At 40.2% G+C, this 19,620-nt stretch overlaps 1 protein-coding gene across 1 annotated transcript in view; it reads left to right on the top strand.

The window, feature by feature from the left end:
• Positions 1-19,620, top strand: part of LOC103183793 (BCL-6 corepressor) — a 131,486-nt gene that overhangs the window by 48,695 nt on the left and 63,171 nt on the right. The window contains exon 2 of the mRNA XM_007901480.2: positions 16,893-17,020. Coding sequence (XP_007899671.1) covers positions 16,893-17,020 — 128 coding nt within the window. The remainder of the gene's footprint in view (positions 1-16,892; positions 17,021-19,620) is intronic.

Here is a 19,620-nt window from a genome sequence, read left to right as displayed (position 1 = left end):
GAGAGACTGGAACGGGGATTTATTTAACGCTCTTTTGTATTTTAGTTGAGCATTCATGTGGACTGTAAATGTGCTGATATTATTTACTAAGTACTATATCCACAGAAAAAAAAAAAAATCCTCGCCTTTTCACCATTTGTGTAGGTTGATGTACAACCCGGTCTCGAGGGAGACTTAAGAGAGTGCCTTCATGGCTATTAATTTCACTGGTGTTCTGTACTTTGCTTATTTTGTGTTGAAATTGGAGGATGTGTGAATAAAACCAGCCACATAGAGCAATACCCAAGGATCGTCTTTAATTTTATTGTATCAGTTATATAAAACGAGCAATATTCCCCTACAGATTATCACTAGAAAGTTATGTCTTGATTGTCTCACATCTCAGCTCTTTTAATTAAAGCGTTCTTTTACCTGTTTGACCCTACTGCCCAGTCCCTTAACCGCGCAGTTCATCTGGAGCAGATTGATGCAGTCTCACCTACTCTGATTGTTTGACAGTGGTAGTGAATAATTGGGATATGCTAAGAACTCGGATTTACATTGAAATCTGCAAATAAACCATTTAAACTTTTGAACATTGCACCTCCAGTAAACATACCCAGCTCAGGTAAAATTCACAAGTCGGTAACACTGAAAATGTAAAGCCTTGAAATCCCATTAAAATATAGTTACCCGACCCATCTACCTTTTGATTAACGCTAGTTCACCCTAAACGCTTGTCCGCCTCCAGATTATACTTTAGCCGATTAAATTAACTGCCGAGCTAATCTCCAATTATATATTTCGCAATATAGATAGGCCTGTATCTATAAAATGTTTACCAAGTATAGGAGGCATTAAGTAACTCGTATGATAAACTACCTTGATTAAAATATATAGCCGTATACACTGTTGTCTCATACATGGTAGATGGAAAATTAATATGCAATAATTTTCATTAAAGTTTAGAACTTTTTTTACCAAGCGTGTTTTTTCATCTGAGAAAAAACGCATCTGTATAGATCTCCATGCCTGTAGGAAAAAAAATAGTTGGATGAGTGATATTCAACCAACAACTTTGCAAGCGAGAGACATGGGTTCAATTCCAGACAGGGCGAAACCTTGAGCAAGTTTCCTTACTCCACACGCCTAATAATAATCCCTCCAAAAAAAACAATAATAAATTGGTCATTTTCAATCTATAACTGTTTGTGGGACACTGCTGTGCGCAATTTGCTGCCGTGTTTGCCCACAAATATACAGTCAATTCACTTTACAGTATATTCTGTGAAGCGCTTTGTGATATCTAGAAGACGTGAACAGCGCTGTATCAAATGCAAGGATTATAACTGGTGAAATAATCCTTACTTGTGACCTTTTCTCACCAGCAGCTGTAATAAGACAAGACACTTGGTTATTTGCTAAGCAACTATGTGCATAAGGCCCCGTGCTTCCCTTATTTGCCATTGGGTTACTAGGTAAATAGCTGTTCCCAACCCTGCTCTGAATTAAACGAGCTATTAGAATTCTATGCTGTCCCTCAAATCTATACTATGTCAGTTCTAGTAATCTGTCCATTTCAGGTTAAGTTTATCAATTCGTAACCAACATCCCGGTTGCCCCTGTCTAAAATGATTTGAAAGGGTTGAACATGACATAAAATGTGTGTCTGTTGTGCGCAATAGCTCTGATTACTTAGCTGGCACAGGACGCTCTACCGATATAAATGTAACGTATGTGATATTTATTGCATCCGATTTGAAAACTACAAATGAATTAGACTCCAGAAACAATTTTAATATCTTTATTAAAATACTTTCAGTGATTTTTAAGGAACGGAATTATTTAATATATAAATGTACACTCTGTTGCTAATTACCCACCATACATAGTTGGTAATGATAATTTAAAAATGAACGTTTCTATTAAACTTAATAATGAAGTTCTCCAGCAGTTTTCCAACACGCACTCGGGTCTCCAAGTCTAATACGATCCGGAATTAGATAGACAGGATAGATCAGGATGGATCTTCCTGAGAGAGAATGGCAATCCATTTTCAGGCACGCAGTCATTTCCACATATATATTTGCATACATACATATATGGCACACAAAACCAAGCTCTGTCTGCTTTTGATATTTTTAAGCATGGTGATGGATTTTAACAACTGTCAGACAGCCGCCTGATCAAAAATAAACAAAATGTAGTTCCCGAAATGGGTCATTTATGTGAAATTGACTCACACAGATCGCGATGTCCCAGGCTTGATCGCGTGTTTACCCGCGTTGATTTCGGCTGGATCATCAATCAAGAGACTTTACAATTGCTTTGGGTTAGGGAGGGGTGAGATCAGTCAGCGGTTTCACTCTTGATTAGTAGCCAATAACTCCAGCTGCAAATTCAACATATGTGAATGTGTGGTCAGAATAAGATTGGGCTGCATGGCCTACAACAGCCTCCAGGCTCAAATCACTGACTGAGATTTACGATGTGGACTGGCACAAGAGGATCAGTCACCGAACAGGAATGGCAGTTTGGGCCCGTGTAACTTATGTTCCAGCATGAATCAGCACCTTTGGTAGCTGTTGGGGTGAAGAAGAAAAACATTATATTTACAGTGACATCTGTAGAGCAGAATTTATCCCCAAAGTGGTTTTATGTCCCAGTTATACCATATGCTCTAATTGGATGCAGTGCCTGTAGTAGAGCGATTCAGAACCAGACACACACAGTTATACTATGTGATGATACAACTTGCCTTTGCCTGGGCCAGACTCCCAAATGAAGGAGAGATCTGCGTGTGCGAAACTCAGACCATATTGCAAAGCTCGACTAATTGGCAACAAACACTAAGTATTTTTTTAAGTTACGAAAGAGCCAAGAAAGCGGCGGGCTCTCTAATAAACACTGATAGGACACTTTAAAACATAATTTTCAAAAGAGTTCGATGACAGCCGCATGCCTTAATTTCTTTCTGAAACCAGGTCGTGGCTTGTGGTGTTGTGAGCAGCACTCCAAATCAAATCAATGCCAGTTAAACTGGAGTGATGCTGCACTTTTAGCATCGATTTGAATCAATGCCAGTTAAACCGGAATTGTACTTTTAGCGCTGATTCGACAGAGGAAGCGCATTGAATCAATATAAACTGTTCTGTAACTGGAGCATGAAATATCCCCAATCATACATTAAGCATACAAGAAACTATGGGAATAGGAGCTATAGCAATACTGACCCATCAATCAGTGCTGGCTGCTGACACAAGATGCAAAACCTGAGAAATTACCTATAGCGCCCTGGCTGGGACAACTCACTCTTCTCTCTCATGCGCCCACCTCCTAGAAAAACACTGGGAATCGCATGCTTTATTTCACTTGTGTGAAATGCCTTCATTATCTGTATTAGATTCCAATACCCTTGTGAACCCAACATCGGCCTTTCCTATCACATATTTTTGGAATCCATTGAAACGCGTCTCAACTCTCGAAAAGGATTTATTCTCCGGTTTTATCTTTCCAGTTTGGTTACCTATAAGAACTGGTGAGGTGCAAACAGAGTAAATCTGTTTTTGGAGTTGAGAATAAGGCAGACGGGACTGAGTGTAGGCACGGATTGCAAAGGACTTGAGCCTTAGTAGTTGTTAATTAGTGTTGTGCTGTTAATTACTGCACAATAATTTGTTGTGTTGCCAAGTCATCCCTTGTTGTACAACTTTGACATCAGCGTTAGCCAAACTATTTGCAGTACTGACATCCCATTTGTCGAGTCACTTTTTTTTGTCTTTGGCACTATTTTACTCGGTGACTTTGTAGTGCGTAGCAAAATGTTGCTCACATTGATGAAGTTTCAGTTGTAAGTTTAAAAATATGTATATTTTCAGAACTTGATTTTTTTTGCATTCTGTGCACTCGTTACGTGTTCCTTTTTTTAAAAAAAAAATCGATTCGCTACTCGACATGATTGGAAAACTGAAGGAACATTGCACACCCAAGACGCATCAAAGGGACGACGACCATTACGATCCCACGCAGCGATAAACAATAAACAGGAACACAAAGGCGATGCTCACAGAGAGTTACGTCGCTCAGTCATGGACTTACAGCTTACTGGCAAAATAGAGAGATTTTACAACGAGAACAGATGCGGGCATCACAAGATGCAGCCCACAATAAACACTTTCAGCCTTGCTAGGACAAAGGACGTTTCATTAAGTATATAAATGCACACATATATGCATCCATATACACAATACTTTACACACCATTGGCCTATTGGTGTTTCGAGTCGGAAACGCTGACTGTCCAGCGCCTTGGGACATCCTCCCGACGTGAAAGGCGTTTTGCAAATGTAATTTTGTTGTAGTTGTTGTTTACACCTCCAGTTGACACCACTGCATTGTAACATCACGTACTTCACATGGAGATCCTCTGCTGCAAGTCCTTTAAAGATTTCCTTAAGATATTTATCATGCGTGTACATAATAGCTATGCATGTGTATCAACAGAACGAACAACCTTGTGGTAATAGTATATGGGAAATACTTCAAACTCCTGACATTTTGGTTTTATAACTCCCTCCTGCGGCATTCATCAGTTATTAGAGGCTCAGACACGACTTGGCGCGGCTCTGGATATAAAGGGGAAATCGCTGGGGATTGAGGAATGCAGGTGATCTTTCATGAGTGTGAAAGATCTCCCTAATCACTGCTCTCCGGGGAGTGATTCTTCTATTTTCACTTTAATAATATTGACAAACAATGTACTATTTTTAGGTGAAACACCCAAAGTCTGATTTTGAGTGACTTGATCGACCCATCTTTTCAAGCTGCTTCAATTTGAACAGTTAAGCCTATATATATATACATATATGTGTGTGTGTGCACATTAATAATTTGGCGTTTCAAATGTGTGGATTAATACTTCGCTTTTTTTCTTCTGAGAGTACATATTCACAGGAGACTGAATATTTTCCCTAATTTACCATGTGCTGTCTTATATCTCTCTTATGCAATGCTTATGAAGATAATGGAATACCCAACAGTGGACTTTAACCATTGCCATATCAGTGCCTTCCACACAAGCTTGTTCTGGCGATTCGTTTTCATTTGAAAATAAAATGTCCCACCTGGCCTTGTCTGAATAACATAAATAACCCGTAACTTAATTTGCTGGCTGGTTTATATGGTTTGGTTACTCGTTGTATAAATGTTGTAAACCACACGAGCGGGGAGCGTCATGTAAAAGCACAGTGTACAGCAGATGCCATGTATTGTATAGGCTGCGGCGAAAGGCTTTGGATACAGAAAGATGGAAAGATACTGAACGCAAACAGATTGGATGTTGGGTGTGTATGTACGGTCAAGACATTTGCCAGTGTGTCTGCGTGGAATGATTTAAATTAATGTCACTTGATCCTATATTTTCAGATGACTACCCCCCCCCCCCCCCTCCCATCCCCGTTGAAATCTTCATGCTGTTATTGTTTAAGAGGTCACCGAGTTAAAGCTCGTTACTGTTGAAGTACAATTATTGCTGGCGCCGCTGTTTTGTGCTGTAAGTCTTCTGGGGTTCAACAGTTCACTTAGAGTTCATCCGGCAGTGAAAATAAAGTTTGTTTCCAGCTGGTCGCAAGTGATTTTACACGCCTTTGTTGACGTTTTAATATATAAAATGTCATCCGTTTACTGCGGCCGAATAAAGGAAATCCCATGTAAAGCATTTCGCAATAGTACAGATAAATACGGGGTACAGCGTTTGGGTCGTTTTAGCACTGACGTACAGTGAGTGCCTTCGGGTCAAGAACACTGCAGCTCTTTAACTGAGACACAGACACAGTGCCAGGAACAGATTCTTTACGACGCGCACAAAAACGGGTTGAACCGGATTGATGTACGTGCTTTTGTGATCGTATTTCCTATCGGAGGAAGGTCTCTGTGTGTGTGTGTGTGTGTGTGTGTCTGTCTCTCTCTCTCTCTCTGCGGATCGCGTGGCGGCGGCGCTCGCTCAGAGCAGCTATTTTGCGGTCACCGAACGACATCGCGTCCCGACCGGGAAGGCACGGACCCGGGGGGTTAGAGGCTGCGTGTGATGAGCGGGTATGGTCCGGTGCAGTGTGTGTACAGCCGAGGTCTCGTTGGAAGAATAATCTGCGAGTTGGTTTTGTGAGTTATGAATTTCCTGCGGGTATCGCAAGTGCCTCTGATCCCCGGGGACGGCTTTCAGAGCTCCGGGGGGGTGGGGGTGGTGGGTGGGGGGGGGGGGTGGGGGGGGTGGCGGGTGGGTGGGGGGGTGGGTGGGGGTTGTTTCTGGTTGTATTTCTCTTCGGTCGCTGGTGTGCTGTCCCCCCCCCCCCCCCCCGTCTGTCTGTCGGTCTCTCTCTGGGTTTCTCCTTTATCTGTTTTTGTCTCTTCACTGCCCACTCTCCGCGTGTTTCTCTCTCTCTCTCTCTCTCTCTCTCCGCTCTCTGCCCCCCCCCCACCACCACCACCACCTTTCCTCTCCTTTGTCTTTCTCTGTCTCGTTCTTTCTCTCGCTTTTATTTTTGCATTATTTCTCTCCCACCCCTTCGCCTCCTCTATCCCTTTCCTGTTTCTGTTCCGCTGAAACCAGCCTCGTCTCTCTCTCTCTCTCTCTCTGTCTGTCTGTCTGTTTCCTTTCGCTGCCTCCCCCCCCCCCCCCCCCTCACCACCCCCCCCCTGTGTCTGCTCTCTCCGCCTCTCTGGGAGGTAACGTGTGCGACTGGAGAAGACAGCGCTTTATCATTAGACTCGAGTCGCCTCTGCCAAGTGCCCTCGGGAACTGCACGATCTCAGTTAATCCTCACCAGTTTGTCCCCCCCCCCCCCCCCCCCCCCCACCCCCACCCCACCCGCGGAGATCAGGGCGATAACAGTCGTAATGTACTGCATTTATGGGTTGCGCGGTTCTGTGATCCACAAGAAAAGTGTCAACAAATATTCCGAGGCTGAGTCCACAGTCACGGTGGCTGGGCTCGAAATCAAACTTTTTGGACCTGTGGAAAATTTGGCAAAGGGGTTTTTACATCTTACACGGGTAAAAAATATGAACCGGACCTCCACGGAATTAGATGTGAAATTTTCTCCCTGTAATTTCATGTTGTGTCAGTTACGTTAGTGGAGAGACCCTTTTTAAAATCGAGACCATTTAAAGTCGTGACTAACATCTCTCAACAGAAACCAGTGCGTTTGTTTCTATTTATGGACTCGCAGATGGTTTTAAATGCTGATTCTTTCTCTGAAACAAAGAAGAAACTTTTGCCAGGGGATACCGACTTTATCTTTTGTGAAGAGTGACATAAGAGCATAATCATTTGTTAGGTGAAGAAAACCAAGGTCCATCTCGTTTGCCTTCCACCATCCTGTCATTTGCTTGACATGTCCTGTCCCAAACTGTATACTGTATCCCGAGATATTATTTTCTAACGTGGGTCAATAATCCCTGAAGAATAAAGACGTGACCCAAGGCAAAACTAGACATGAGCTGTCATTTAGAATTCACTTTATAAGCCTCAGTCTCTGCTTAAGTAGAAAGTTAAAACATACTCGCACACTATATTTCCAGAATTATCAGCAAACCTGCCTTGATCTCTTCAACATACAATCTCCTTCAGGGGTCTTTGACCGTGATTTTTTTACATTTAGAGTTTAAAAAAGAGAAATGCTATACCAATTTGATTTGTTTACTATTACTTTTGCATAAACTGCGCTTGGAAAACATTGAATTGTCAATGTATGTTGAATTTTACTTATAATTCCCAATGCCTTCGGATGTCCTCCCTACATGAAAGATGCTACATAAATGCATTTGTTAGTTGTTGTTTTCATCCAGGAGTGAGTTCAGGTGTATCAATATGATCCTATGGCAGACTTAGAACTAAATTTACCTGTATATAATTTAATTTCCAAACCCCGAACCATAATGACCTTCCTGTATACACCATAGCCAAATAATTCCATCTGTCTTTAAATGTTAGCATCATCACGTTGATAGAAATAAAAAATAATATTTTGTTAAAAAAGTTTGCATCGGACGTATTTTGCCATTTGGATATTGAGATAGATTTCTTTCATGGACCTCCCTCAATGAGGAATACAGTACACAGATGGCAGTTATACTCCAGTTATTTATATTGTAGAGAAATGCAGAGCTATTTCATTTCAAAGTGAATTTTGGAATACCTGAGCTGCAGGACCTTTGGATTTCACATTGTTTACACGCCGGCTTTCACAGCACCAGCAGCAAGGGTCTGAGTATGTGCAAAGCCATGCATGCACTCATTGAAAGTGGCACTTGTGACTTAGCAGTGGGAGACTGTCTTTACTTTACTGCCTTTGGCCCCATTCCTAATCTGTGCCTCCAAAAGCAGCAGCACTGCCAAAACTGTCATCAGTTGTAGTAAGTATGGCATCAGTGTACATGGATTTGAAAACCTGACTCCCGATTGTGCTTCTAGTCTTCAGTAAAGTAATTGACTAACATGTCACTGTTTTCCTTTGGAGGAAGTAAGCTGGCTCCATGGTCAATGGCCAATGAAGAGTGAGCAGAGCTGAGTCAATTCTCAGTAGGGGACTTGGTGATCCAATACCTGAGCCAAAAAAAAGTCTACAGTACTCAAAGGTGATATTGATGTTTAACTAACCAACAGCGCCTCAAAGTATAGCTAGGGATCCCTCATGCCAGCTTCTAACAAACAGCATTGTCTGCTGAAAGTCAAGTGGGAGTGTAATATTCTTTTGTTCCCCTCCCCCACCCAGTGGCATTGAACGGTCCTGAGTTGGCAAGCAGAGACTGCTTCTGTGAGCTCTGAATAGCTGGAACTGCAGACTTAAGCATGGTAGTGGTTTTTCACGCACGTCACACTCTTGGCTAACAAAAGTAAATCATAGCATTAGATAAGATGAGAAGCCATCAACTATATTATGAGAATACGAACCCTTGATGAATCCTGGCTTATGCAGGATCATGCTTAATAAAAGTTCCCTTTTTCTTGTATTCATTTTTTTCTCTCATCTGTTTAGCCGCAGATTCTTTTTCTCTTACTTCTCCTTTCCTGACCTTAGTGACTTTAAGCTCTTTGGGTGAAAAGCACTATATGAATGTAAATTTGCATTGTATTATCCTGGGGTTCAGTACAGATTCCAGCATTCTTCTAGTGCTTTGCCCATGGCCGTTCTTTATGTAAGTAAGTGAGTGAGTTTATGTGGACAAAGATTGTTGGCAGGCTATTTGACCACGGGGAGGCAGCACAGCTGAGCTTGACTGCCTTCTCATCTGGTGCTTATGTACACATACTCCACTTTAAATCGTCAGAAAGTGATCAGGAATGTTGAGGTTAATTGTCGTACTGAACTCCCAACATGGCTTGGATCAGCTAATTGGCAGAGATCAGGAATTGAACTATGATCTTCTGTTCTCTCTCTCACTACGATTCGGTATAATGAAATTACCCACTGAGCCATTGGAGCGCTAAATGTATTTGTCAATGTACATGGTTGTGCTCCTACATTACACTCCAACCCTCTTTATAATGACACCCTAATTTTTTGGCTAATCTCCATATAAATTGGTGGACACCAAGTCATTTTGCAATGCTTTTTATGCTTCATTATATCTGACCCCAGTGAGGAGGGAAGGGTCTGAGCATACCTAGCACGTTGTGCAATGGCATGCTACAATGGACAATAATTGTTGTGTTGGGAGTGAAGCAAAAATTACATCTGTCTTGTGAAAGAGATGGAGAGAAATTTGTCTTTTTGCCAAAATGTGTCAGGACCATACATGTCAGTATAAGTAGAGATCACTGTGCTTCCTTTTCATGGCTTTAAATGCGTAGACTGGATTTGTTGATACTGTACATTCAGTATTTGGTGTTCTCCTAAAATAGTGTTTTGATTGCTGAGAGTGAATGAGACAGATTGTATTGATTGACATCCGTGTTCAACTGTTTAATACACAGATGTTTCTTATATATAGCACTGTTTAGAGGCAACCAAAGCTGTTGGATTCTCCATAGATTTCTTCAATGCATGGAACACCCTGGGTGTCATTGTTTAGAGCCCAGCTGTGTTACAAAATGTGTCTGGCTTTTAATGCTGTGAGATGGTTGGAGAAATGCAGTTTTAATGATTTCAAATAATTAAAACAAATCTAGTAAGAAAGCTTGGTGAAAATGATTTGAAATAAATCTGTTGATAAATTGCCAATTAACTCCACAGAGGTTTAGTTATTTCTGATGCCTTGAAAACTAGTTTGAATGCTAAGGAAGAATATTTTTGCAACTTTTACTACAGTATTAACAACTTTAATTCAGCATTGTTTACCCTACAAAATAAATTTACATTTATAGAGTGCTTTTCACATTGAGCATACATCTCAAGGTGTTTAACAATCCTGGCTTGGTACCCAAGGTGGGTGTGGGAGCCAAAGGGATGGGGAGGGGAAAGAAATTAGTGCAGTCAGCGGTGTAAAAATATAATAATAATCCTTGCATTAGATATAACGCCTTATCTCATCTTTAAGATGTCTCAAAGCGCTTCACAGAATATACTTTAAAGTGAATTGACTATATTTTGTGAGCGAAACATGGCAGCCAATTGCACACAGCAGTGTCCCACAAACAGTCATGGATTGAGCGACAAAATCATTTTTTTTGAAGGGATTATTACCCCTGGAAAAGCTATCCGCCAATCGACTAACAACCGGGATCCTACTTACTGCTAGGTGAACAGAGACGTGTGAAGTAAGGAAACATGCCCAATGTTTCACCCTGCCCGGGAATCAAACCCAGTTCCTCTCGCTTTTGAGGCGAGTTCTCTAACCGTTAAGCTACAGGACTCCATGTAGGTCTTGAGAGTGAAATGAATCGAGGAAGTGGGGTCAGAGGCATTCAGGATGGAGTTCCAGAGAGTGGGGGTTTAGTGTAATATATAAAAAATACAAAGGAGTAATTTTTTTGTCCAGCTCCAATTTTCTTCTCTGTTGGCACAAATGCATGTTGAGGTAAAGTTCCACAAGCTATAGTCACCAACCAGTATCCAGCCCCAAATTATCTTTTCCATATGTGAACCCCAACAAAGTGAACATTTTAAGGTTATTAGAGGACACCAGATAATGATCAGATATGGGAAACCTAGCTACTCTTTCTCCTTACTTTAGATGCCCCCAATTTGATGCTCTGACTGAGATCAACTAGCTCAACAACAACAACAACATTTGAATAGCGCCTTTCACGTGGGGAGGATGTCCCAAGGCGCTGGACAGTGTTCAGCATTTCAGACCCAAGCTGGGGTCGGGGGGGGGGGGGGGGGGGGAGAAGGTAGGGGAGGGGAAGGGGGGTAGCCAATGGCATGGTCGAAGAGGAGGGTCTTGAGGCAGGACTTGAAGGAGGCTAAGGAGGGGGTGAGGCGGAGTGATTGGGGGATGGAATTCCAGAGATTTTAGCTCAGCACAGATTGGTCATTGAACCTGGTGTTTTCCAGGTGTATATGACCTTAGCTTTATCCCAGGCATGGCTTTACTAGTTGAGCAGTTGGGAAGCTTAACTGCCATTATTTCTAAATATTTTACACCAATGACATTCAATCATTTTAGGACGTTTAGTATATGAAGAGCTCTCCAGTATAAATCTCTTCATACAGTATTGCTGGTACTTCATTGTACATAACTACCAGTACTACTATTTTCCCTCCAATGATAGCATATGTTAGCAGGCTATTCAACTAGTGAAGGGGGTGGAGTTGTGGAAAGGGAAAGGAGGAAAGCTCCTTTACCAGCCTGATTTTGTTTTCACCTGACATCCTCACAAATGTCAGCCTGACTCAGTGCTGGCACACTAACCTCTTGAATCAGAAGGTTGGGGATTCAAGCCACATTGGGACTTGAACTAGCATAGTCTAAGATGACACTCCAATGCAGAGTTGGGCGGTATTTCATTGTTGGAGGTGCTGTACTTCGGATGAAACCAAGGTCCCGTCTGCCTGTTCAAGTGAATGTTAAAGATTTCATGGCATTATCTGAAAAGAGAAAGGAGTTTCTTTTGCTGTCCTGGCCAACAATCTCCCAAATAAAATTGGTTATTCACTTTTGGGACATTGCTGGATCAGGTGCAGGAACTCTCTCTGACTCACAGATATGAAACTCAATTCAAAGCTGTAACTGCTGTTCCACTTGACATACTGTAAACATCACAAATGCAGTCAACAGAATTCTAAAATACGGTATCTTCCAAAAAATAATCCTGGGAGTAAACGTCAGACAAATAGGAAAAGGGTAAAACTGTTACGTAATGGGCCAAAGGGGACTCAGGATGGTTAATAATGCTCTAACTCGCTACCCTGTGTGAGGAGTGCTATATGAATACAAGTTGTTGTTAACAAGAGCAGAATTAATCGAAGAAAAAAGGGCAATGCTGGGATAGAGAGTGAGAAAACTACACACATTTTCCAACACACAAGAATGCAACATTTATGCGTAAACCACAACCACATGTGAAACTCCAGGAGGAGCGGAGATCCCCTTGAGCACAGTGTATGTGGGCCTTTAATTTTTAATGAAGTTTTCCATTACGGTACCCTTCCTTCCCCAAAAGGGTGTAAATTTTGTAAATGCATTTTGCTGTTTATAGTTACTATTAATAAATAAACACAAGACGAAATTTTGAGAGGAAGAATAGTTGAATTTAAACCATGTTAAAATATAAAATAAAGAAATTTGACAGGAAAGCCTTAGTGTGTCGGCGGTAGGCCAAAGTCAATTGGTACAGCCACCCACAATGATGAATGTTGGAATGAGCAGCACTATCCCAGCTTGCTGATAGCACACTCGTCTTAACATCCATTTTCACTTTTGAGGGACCATTTTTGTTTGGATCGGATCCAGTTATCCAGCATTAGCATAATCCTTGAACGATCAAAACCTTAAGTGTTAGATTTTCTGCACTGTATTGAATACTACCATGATTTAAGTAGTTGTGATGGAAGATGATGCTGTCTGCTGCTTTACTTGCAAATAGCAGTCTGCAGTATTAATCATACAGCACTGTATTAGGAAGCAGAGAAATATGTCCAGTATCTAAATTACTGTGTAATTAGCAGTGTGTGTGTTTGAGAGGACTCCAAAAAGAAGGACTGTTTTTTTAATGTCCTTGCACATTAAATACAGGGTGACCAAAAAAGTTGTGATAACTACCCTATTATCTAAAACATTCACTATCTACAGCTTTTTTTTTGCACAAAGCTGACTTCTTGTTGCAAATTTGGGCAATTATAATTGTCTGGACTAGAAGTGACTGGCGATTTATGTAATGGATCCTTGTTATTATGAACTAAAAACTTGTATGAACCAAAATTAAAACCTGAGATTTCTTCATGGGCTTAAACTCAACTTGTATAGGATATCTTTTTAGATCTACAGGGTGACCAAAAGTAGTGATACCATTACAATGTGTAATAAGTCTAAAAGAAATGATGATATTTTTGTTTTGTTTTAGATGATAGGTATTTATCACAACTTTTTGGTCACTCTGTATTTAATGTGCAAGGATTTCTAAAAACAATACCTTTCACAGAGGAATGACTCAAAGCACCGTACAAAGATGATGGTGATCATCAAGCAGGAAGGAATATCAGGGTGTTGACTTTTGTATGGTTAAAAATGTTTTTTAGGAGAATTTTGCATGTTTAGATTTGGGTCCAAAAAGTAATATTGCAAATAATTTGAGCCACGTGTGTGCTACAGTTCTGATTTAATGAAAGTAGAAAAGTTTATCCTCTTGCACAATTTATCTAAGTAATGTGAATTATTGTTTCTGCATAATCCAACTACACACAAGGCTTAAAATTCACACTTTCTTTGTATTGTAGGAAACTACATATAGAACTCAGCTTTATACTATATCTATCCTTTGTAAAACGAGTAAGCAGAATATTACTAAGTGAAAGGCAATGAATGCAGTGATTTCTGCTGTAAGGTGTCATTTGTGTGCCAATTCGCAGGCATTCTTGTTCCTAGATAAATGCTATACAACTATACAAATGTAATCTTGTTGTTGTTGTAGATAAATACTATGCTGGCCATGATAATGCATTTTTTTGCCTGTCAGGTTTGCGTACGTGGAATTAAACGTATTTGTAAATTTTGTGATTTCATTATGCACATGACCACTAAAAGTTTGTTTCAGAAGATATAATTGTGAAAGCACTTAAATCTGTTTTAATACTGGGTAATTTCTCCACAAATTTATTGCAAAGACTCCCTGTTTTTTAACCATTTATTTTGGCCAGTTCTATTCGTTCAAAGTGAGAATTTTAAAGCGGAAATTCTGTTTAAACATCATTCTGTTTGTTTCTGTCTATCTGTTGATTTTAATTTTAGAATTTTTTTTGGTGAAACAGTGAGTGCTGATGAGATCATTAGGGGAACTAGCTGGGAGAAGTTACTGAGGCTGACAGCATTAGGGAGCTTAATTAACATGCACAGTTGAAATGACAGGATCATTGGAGGACACTGTGGTGACTGTAACTCCCGTACTTAATTCACACCTACAGGGTCAGTAACTTTACCCCCCCACACCCCCCACCCCCCACAGCCAGATTCCAAGAATTCAATGCTTTGAAACACCCCGTTTCCCCGGAAAAAGATAAAGACTGATTATTTCATAACTTTTTTAAATAAAGGATATTAATGCTAAAACTTTCTTTACTGTGAAATTGTTTTTCCTCACGAAAATGACAGAAATGGAACAAACACAAAGAGGATGGTTAATATTAACCTAATTTTTTGAAAATGTTTTTTTAAGGCCCAAGTATCACTTCATGCACTGCCCTTTGTAGCACTAGACTATCTATACAGACCACAAAGAGTTCAAATCCCAGTCTGTGATGAGTGAACTGATCTTACTGAGCAGTGCCCTAAGTTATGAAGAGAAAATTGAACGAGGATCCCTACTATAGATTGTTAACCAGAGATCCCTACTGGAAAGCACTGTGGAAGATTAGCTTCCAAATTAAGAATGTTCCAAAATTCTCCACGATCTTAAATTTTAAGTTTGTGAGGAATTTCGTGCCCCCGGTGATGATTGGATTGAGCTCATTCTATGAATAAAGGAGATGAGATAAATCATGTGTGATGAACTACTTTCTACACAGTATTCTATTTACTTGTACCTTTATCGCCCAGTATTGCAGCAGGAGTCAGGGTTGCAGTTGGTAGCAACACTGCAACAATAACAATGTCTGAAAGGGGTGTTTTCTCCTGCAGCCCTGGTGACAGTGCAGCCCGAGGTGCTGACTCCATTGATGCTGCTTGCCATTTTTGTCTGACGTGCATTGCCCTGGTTTGGGTCAAAACTGCACAAAAATTAGGAAAAATCTGTGGCCAAACCTGAGAATATAATTTCCAAATGTACAGTTTCTACTCGTGCAATTTTGATTGTTGCGATCAGTTCCATCAAATTGAATCTGCCACATAGACAGGTATTTTGACCAAACCAACAACAACAAATTGCATTTGTATAGTGCCCTTTTCATGCGGAGGACATCCCGAAGTGCTGGACATTCAGAGATTTGGACCCGAGCAGGGGTGGAGTGCAGGGAGGATAGGGGTAGGTGGGTGACCGAAGGCGCGGTCAAACAGTAAGGTCTTGAGACGTACTTTGAAGGAGGGAAGGGAGGGAGCAAGGCAAAGATACTGAGAGATGGAGTTCCAAAGGGTGCGGGCAAAAACGAGACTGAAGGAGGTGAGCATCGTCCTTTTGAAATGCCTCTGCACAACACCTTATAATAAAAATGTCATGTACTGGATGTGGTCCAGGTAATTATTTTGTTTCAAAAATTATAAGGGACCCTTTTAGAGGTAGTTTAAATCCATTGCAGCAATGCTTTTTCTTGCACCCCACAGAGTACTATATAGTATGCCAATTATTAGGCAGAAGTTGCTATGGTTACTGTAGGTGCTGAGCATGAGTTGCTTTGAATTTTTGGGTTTTGCTGCTGGTAATATGTTTGGTGGTAGTTCTAGTCCAATTGTTACCTCACGTGCTTGAATGAATTGTGCCGTATCCATGCAAGACAACTAGTTATCACATGGTGCTATTTGGTACAGACATTACATGAACTACAGTGCTGATTTTAATAAGTCAGAGAACTACCACTGGTGATTTTACAGGATACAAGTTAAAACACTCAGTTCATATTATAAATGCATTATAGATGGAGAGGCACAACTCAATTTTGAGGATTTTATCTGTTTGTGTAGTAACATGCATTATTTACTGTTTGTTTGACCCAACAGATCCAAGGACTAACGGTGTATTCCATTCCAAACTAATTTTTAAATTGAATGACTGTTGACAAGTTACTTGCTAAGACATCCTTTCAAACATGGCTGATCAATAATGTTTTACTAGAATGTTGTTAATTCTTTGCAATATCAAATTATATCAATGGAATACTGTACAATGCAAATATAAAATGTCATTAACTTATCAAATTAAGGTAATGTTTGTCTAAACATTAATTCAGAGTATAGTGGCTTACAATATTTTCTTTAAAATGATCTATATAAATTCAAAAAATCATGTAAGTCTTTCCACGACTACATCCTACCCTACAACTATGACCTGGAACCATCCCTTTGCTCAGACTGTCCTGCTTCGTGTACCCCACCCAATACACCTACCTCAAGACTTGCCTCTTTCACCGTGCTTTTGGGCATCTGCTTAAACCTCCCCCAGGCCCAGTGTAAAGCCCTGAAATGTCATTCTGATGTGAAAGGTGCTATACAAATGTATACGGTATTATATTGTAAGACTAAGATTAATTGTTCATTATAATAAAGCTGTATTGTTAGAGTCATTTTATATCATAAATGTGTAATTCAATTTTTTGTTTGCTTTTAAAGAGTAAATTTGTGGAGAAGGGAAGTTTCAATCAAAAAGACGTCATGCTTTCTGCAACGCCCCTGTATGGCAATCTCCCTAGCTGGATAAGTACAGATCGGGTCCGTATGTGTGGAATTAATGAAGATAGGTAAGACAAGTCATATTTACATGAGCCCGCTAAGTACGGTAACTTTTTAATTAAAGCGGGGATTCGTTTATACCAAATCATTGCTATTGCAGGGGAGAGGGGAGGGAATAGGATTCATGTTACAAGCACAGATTTCCCTTGGCAACGACTATTGCTTCAACTCCTACACACATAGTTTGGAATTAGTGTTCTTGCATGAAATGAAGTGAGTTCCAACTAAGCTTCATCCTATTACATATTGCCTTACGATGCAGATTAGCCTCTTGTTATAACCTACATAAATCAGTTCATAAAATTCCTCCTATTTGAGCATTCTTGACAAATAGTCCTTTTTTTAATAAGCTAAAATCATCAAATATTAGCCTGTATTTGAAATTGATTTCAGTAATTTAAACCTATCTAAATCATTTGGTAATGTAGGAGAATGATCCAAAAATGTACAATGGATCAGGCAATATATCAGCAAGACACCCTTAAGACATTTTCACTGAGGATGCAGGTTGGTCTTGACTTCTTTGGAGTATATAAAGGTCTGTTCCAGACCACCCAGTTAGCAATTTGGGTCAATTTTGAACACCAAGTCCCAACTGAAGATGACGAATGCTACATATTTACACATTAACACCAACATTCTCACCAAAAATGTGGAACCTTTCTGAGGAGTTTAAATGCAATGTTCTCAGTCATTTGAAAATTTATTCCATAACCTAGACAGTATTGCTCAAGTAGCTGCCGCTTCTCTCCTGCTGGCCAGTGTACTGGCCCAGAGAGGACCGTCTCACAGGTTTGTATAAGCCACTGATTCACAATTACTTCAGCATCATTTGTGGTATTGGAACATCAAGTGAGTTGCCAGTCATGATATTGCAGAAGAGTCAACAGATTTCCCATTTACCTCTGAGCGAAAAAAAGATAGGAGTAGGAAGAAGGAGAACATAGGAGGAAGGGTTTGTATTGTAAGAATTCCCTTAAGTCTCAGCAGGAGTATTTGGGAAGAGTGTTGACTCAGTACATAACTCACTTATACCTTGTTTATTGAGTTGGAAACAATGTGTTGCAATTCCCGCAGGCTAATTGTTATCTCCAGTGGCCCAGAATATGCACCTTGTTCCTCTGCCTTTAAAGATGCATGCCCAGGAGATTAACAATTATCCCATATTTGTATTGCGAGGACTGGACTTTAGTTATTCGCTTATTAGACTGCTAACCTCTCTGAACAGCAGATGTTACTACACAGAAAAAACCTTTACAGACTTGAGAAAATATTAACTTTAAAGAAAAAAAATACAAAACAACAGTTGTAGTACAATGGATTACAAAGCCAATAAGATTGTATTTAACAAATGATTTACTCTTTTAAAACTGATTCAGTCTTTACTTTGAAAAGTGTTTAACACATAGTGATTTTCTTTGCCAAGTCTCTCCTTGTTGCTGAAGATTTGGCCTCTCAAATAGAGTTTGCAATGAACTCACATTTCTGATAGTTTGACAGTCAAGTCTCCCCTGACTCAACATGCTGCCATTCTTATACAGAAATTCATGAGAAATGTATGTAAAGAACTTGAATGAGAACTTGCAGTTCATAAAACTACAGGAAGGCTGAATTTAGATTTAAAAATTGAGCTAAATTTCTGCACCATCTTAAAGTTTGAGGACGTGGCCATAAGTTAAGATCATGTTTCTGGATAATGTGAATCTGGCTGATTTAGCCTGTCCTTACTCTCTGAGTGCTAAGTCCAATTGTAATCCCCTTTTGCCATGACTTCTGTGCATTCAGCACAGGTGAAAGATCACATTTGGGATCTTTTTGGTCTATACGGCTCAGCCACATAAGGAATAAACTCATTGAGCAATTTCAAAACAGTAAAGAGATTTTTTTTTCTCTGTCGGTACAATTTCCAGGCTTTCTAATTGGACCTATTTGTCTTGGTAGTAGGCGAGTAGAGAGCTCAGATACCTAAGAAAAGTGGTCATTTTAGTTGGTACTATCTAATAGTGCAATGCAAATACATTGCAATAACTCCATTAACTTTGGTTCCACCATTTCAGTATTGCCATTTTAAAAAAAATCCATCCATAAGAGTTCACAAGAGATGCATCTTAGGGATCAACTAGTCTGGTACAGTAAACCTCACATAAATCGTATCTTTATAAATCGTATAACCACCTAAGTCATACATACATTCACCCACCTCCCATTCAGTTTCTTACCAAAACCACTTAGATTTCTTTGCACTGTTATTAATCACCTCCTTACTCGTAACGCCATTCCCCTACCCTCCATTACTTCCGAAATTATCGGCTGCATTGAATTGCGGAAATGATGTCCTGACTGGTCGATGCATGCACACTTACTGGCTGGATGCATTGAATCGTGGGATATGCAGTCTTGATCTGTTGATGCATGCTCAGAAGAACTTCATTTCCTGTGATTCAGTGCGATTCCAATTATTGCCGGTAAGTGTGCATGTGGCAGCAGATCAAGACACATTGAATTGCGGGAAATGTAGTCTTGCCCCGTCAGCACATACAGACTTACTGGCTGCATTAAATTATGCATGCACTGGGTAGATTATTGACTAAATCCACTTTATACGATT

This window comes from Callorhinchus milii, unplaced genomic scaffold (assembly GCF_018977255.1).
Source record: "Callorhinchus milii isolate IMCB2004 unplaced genomic scaffold, IMCB_Cmil_1.0 Scaffold4, whole genome shotgun sequence".
NCBI lineage: Eukaryota > Metazoa > Chordata > Chondrichthyes > Chimaeriformes > Callorhinchidae > Callorhinchus > Callorhinchus milii.
Note: the sequence above shows the minus strand (reverse complement) of the source record. Positions and strands in the feature narration are given on the sequence as shown.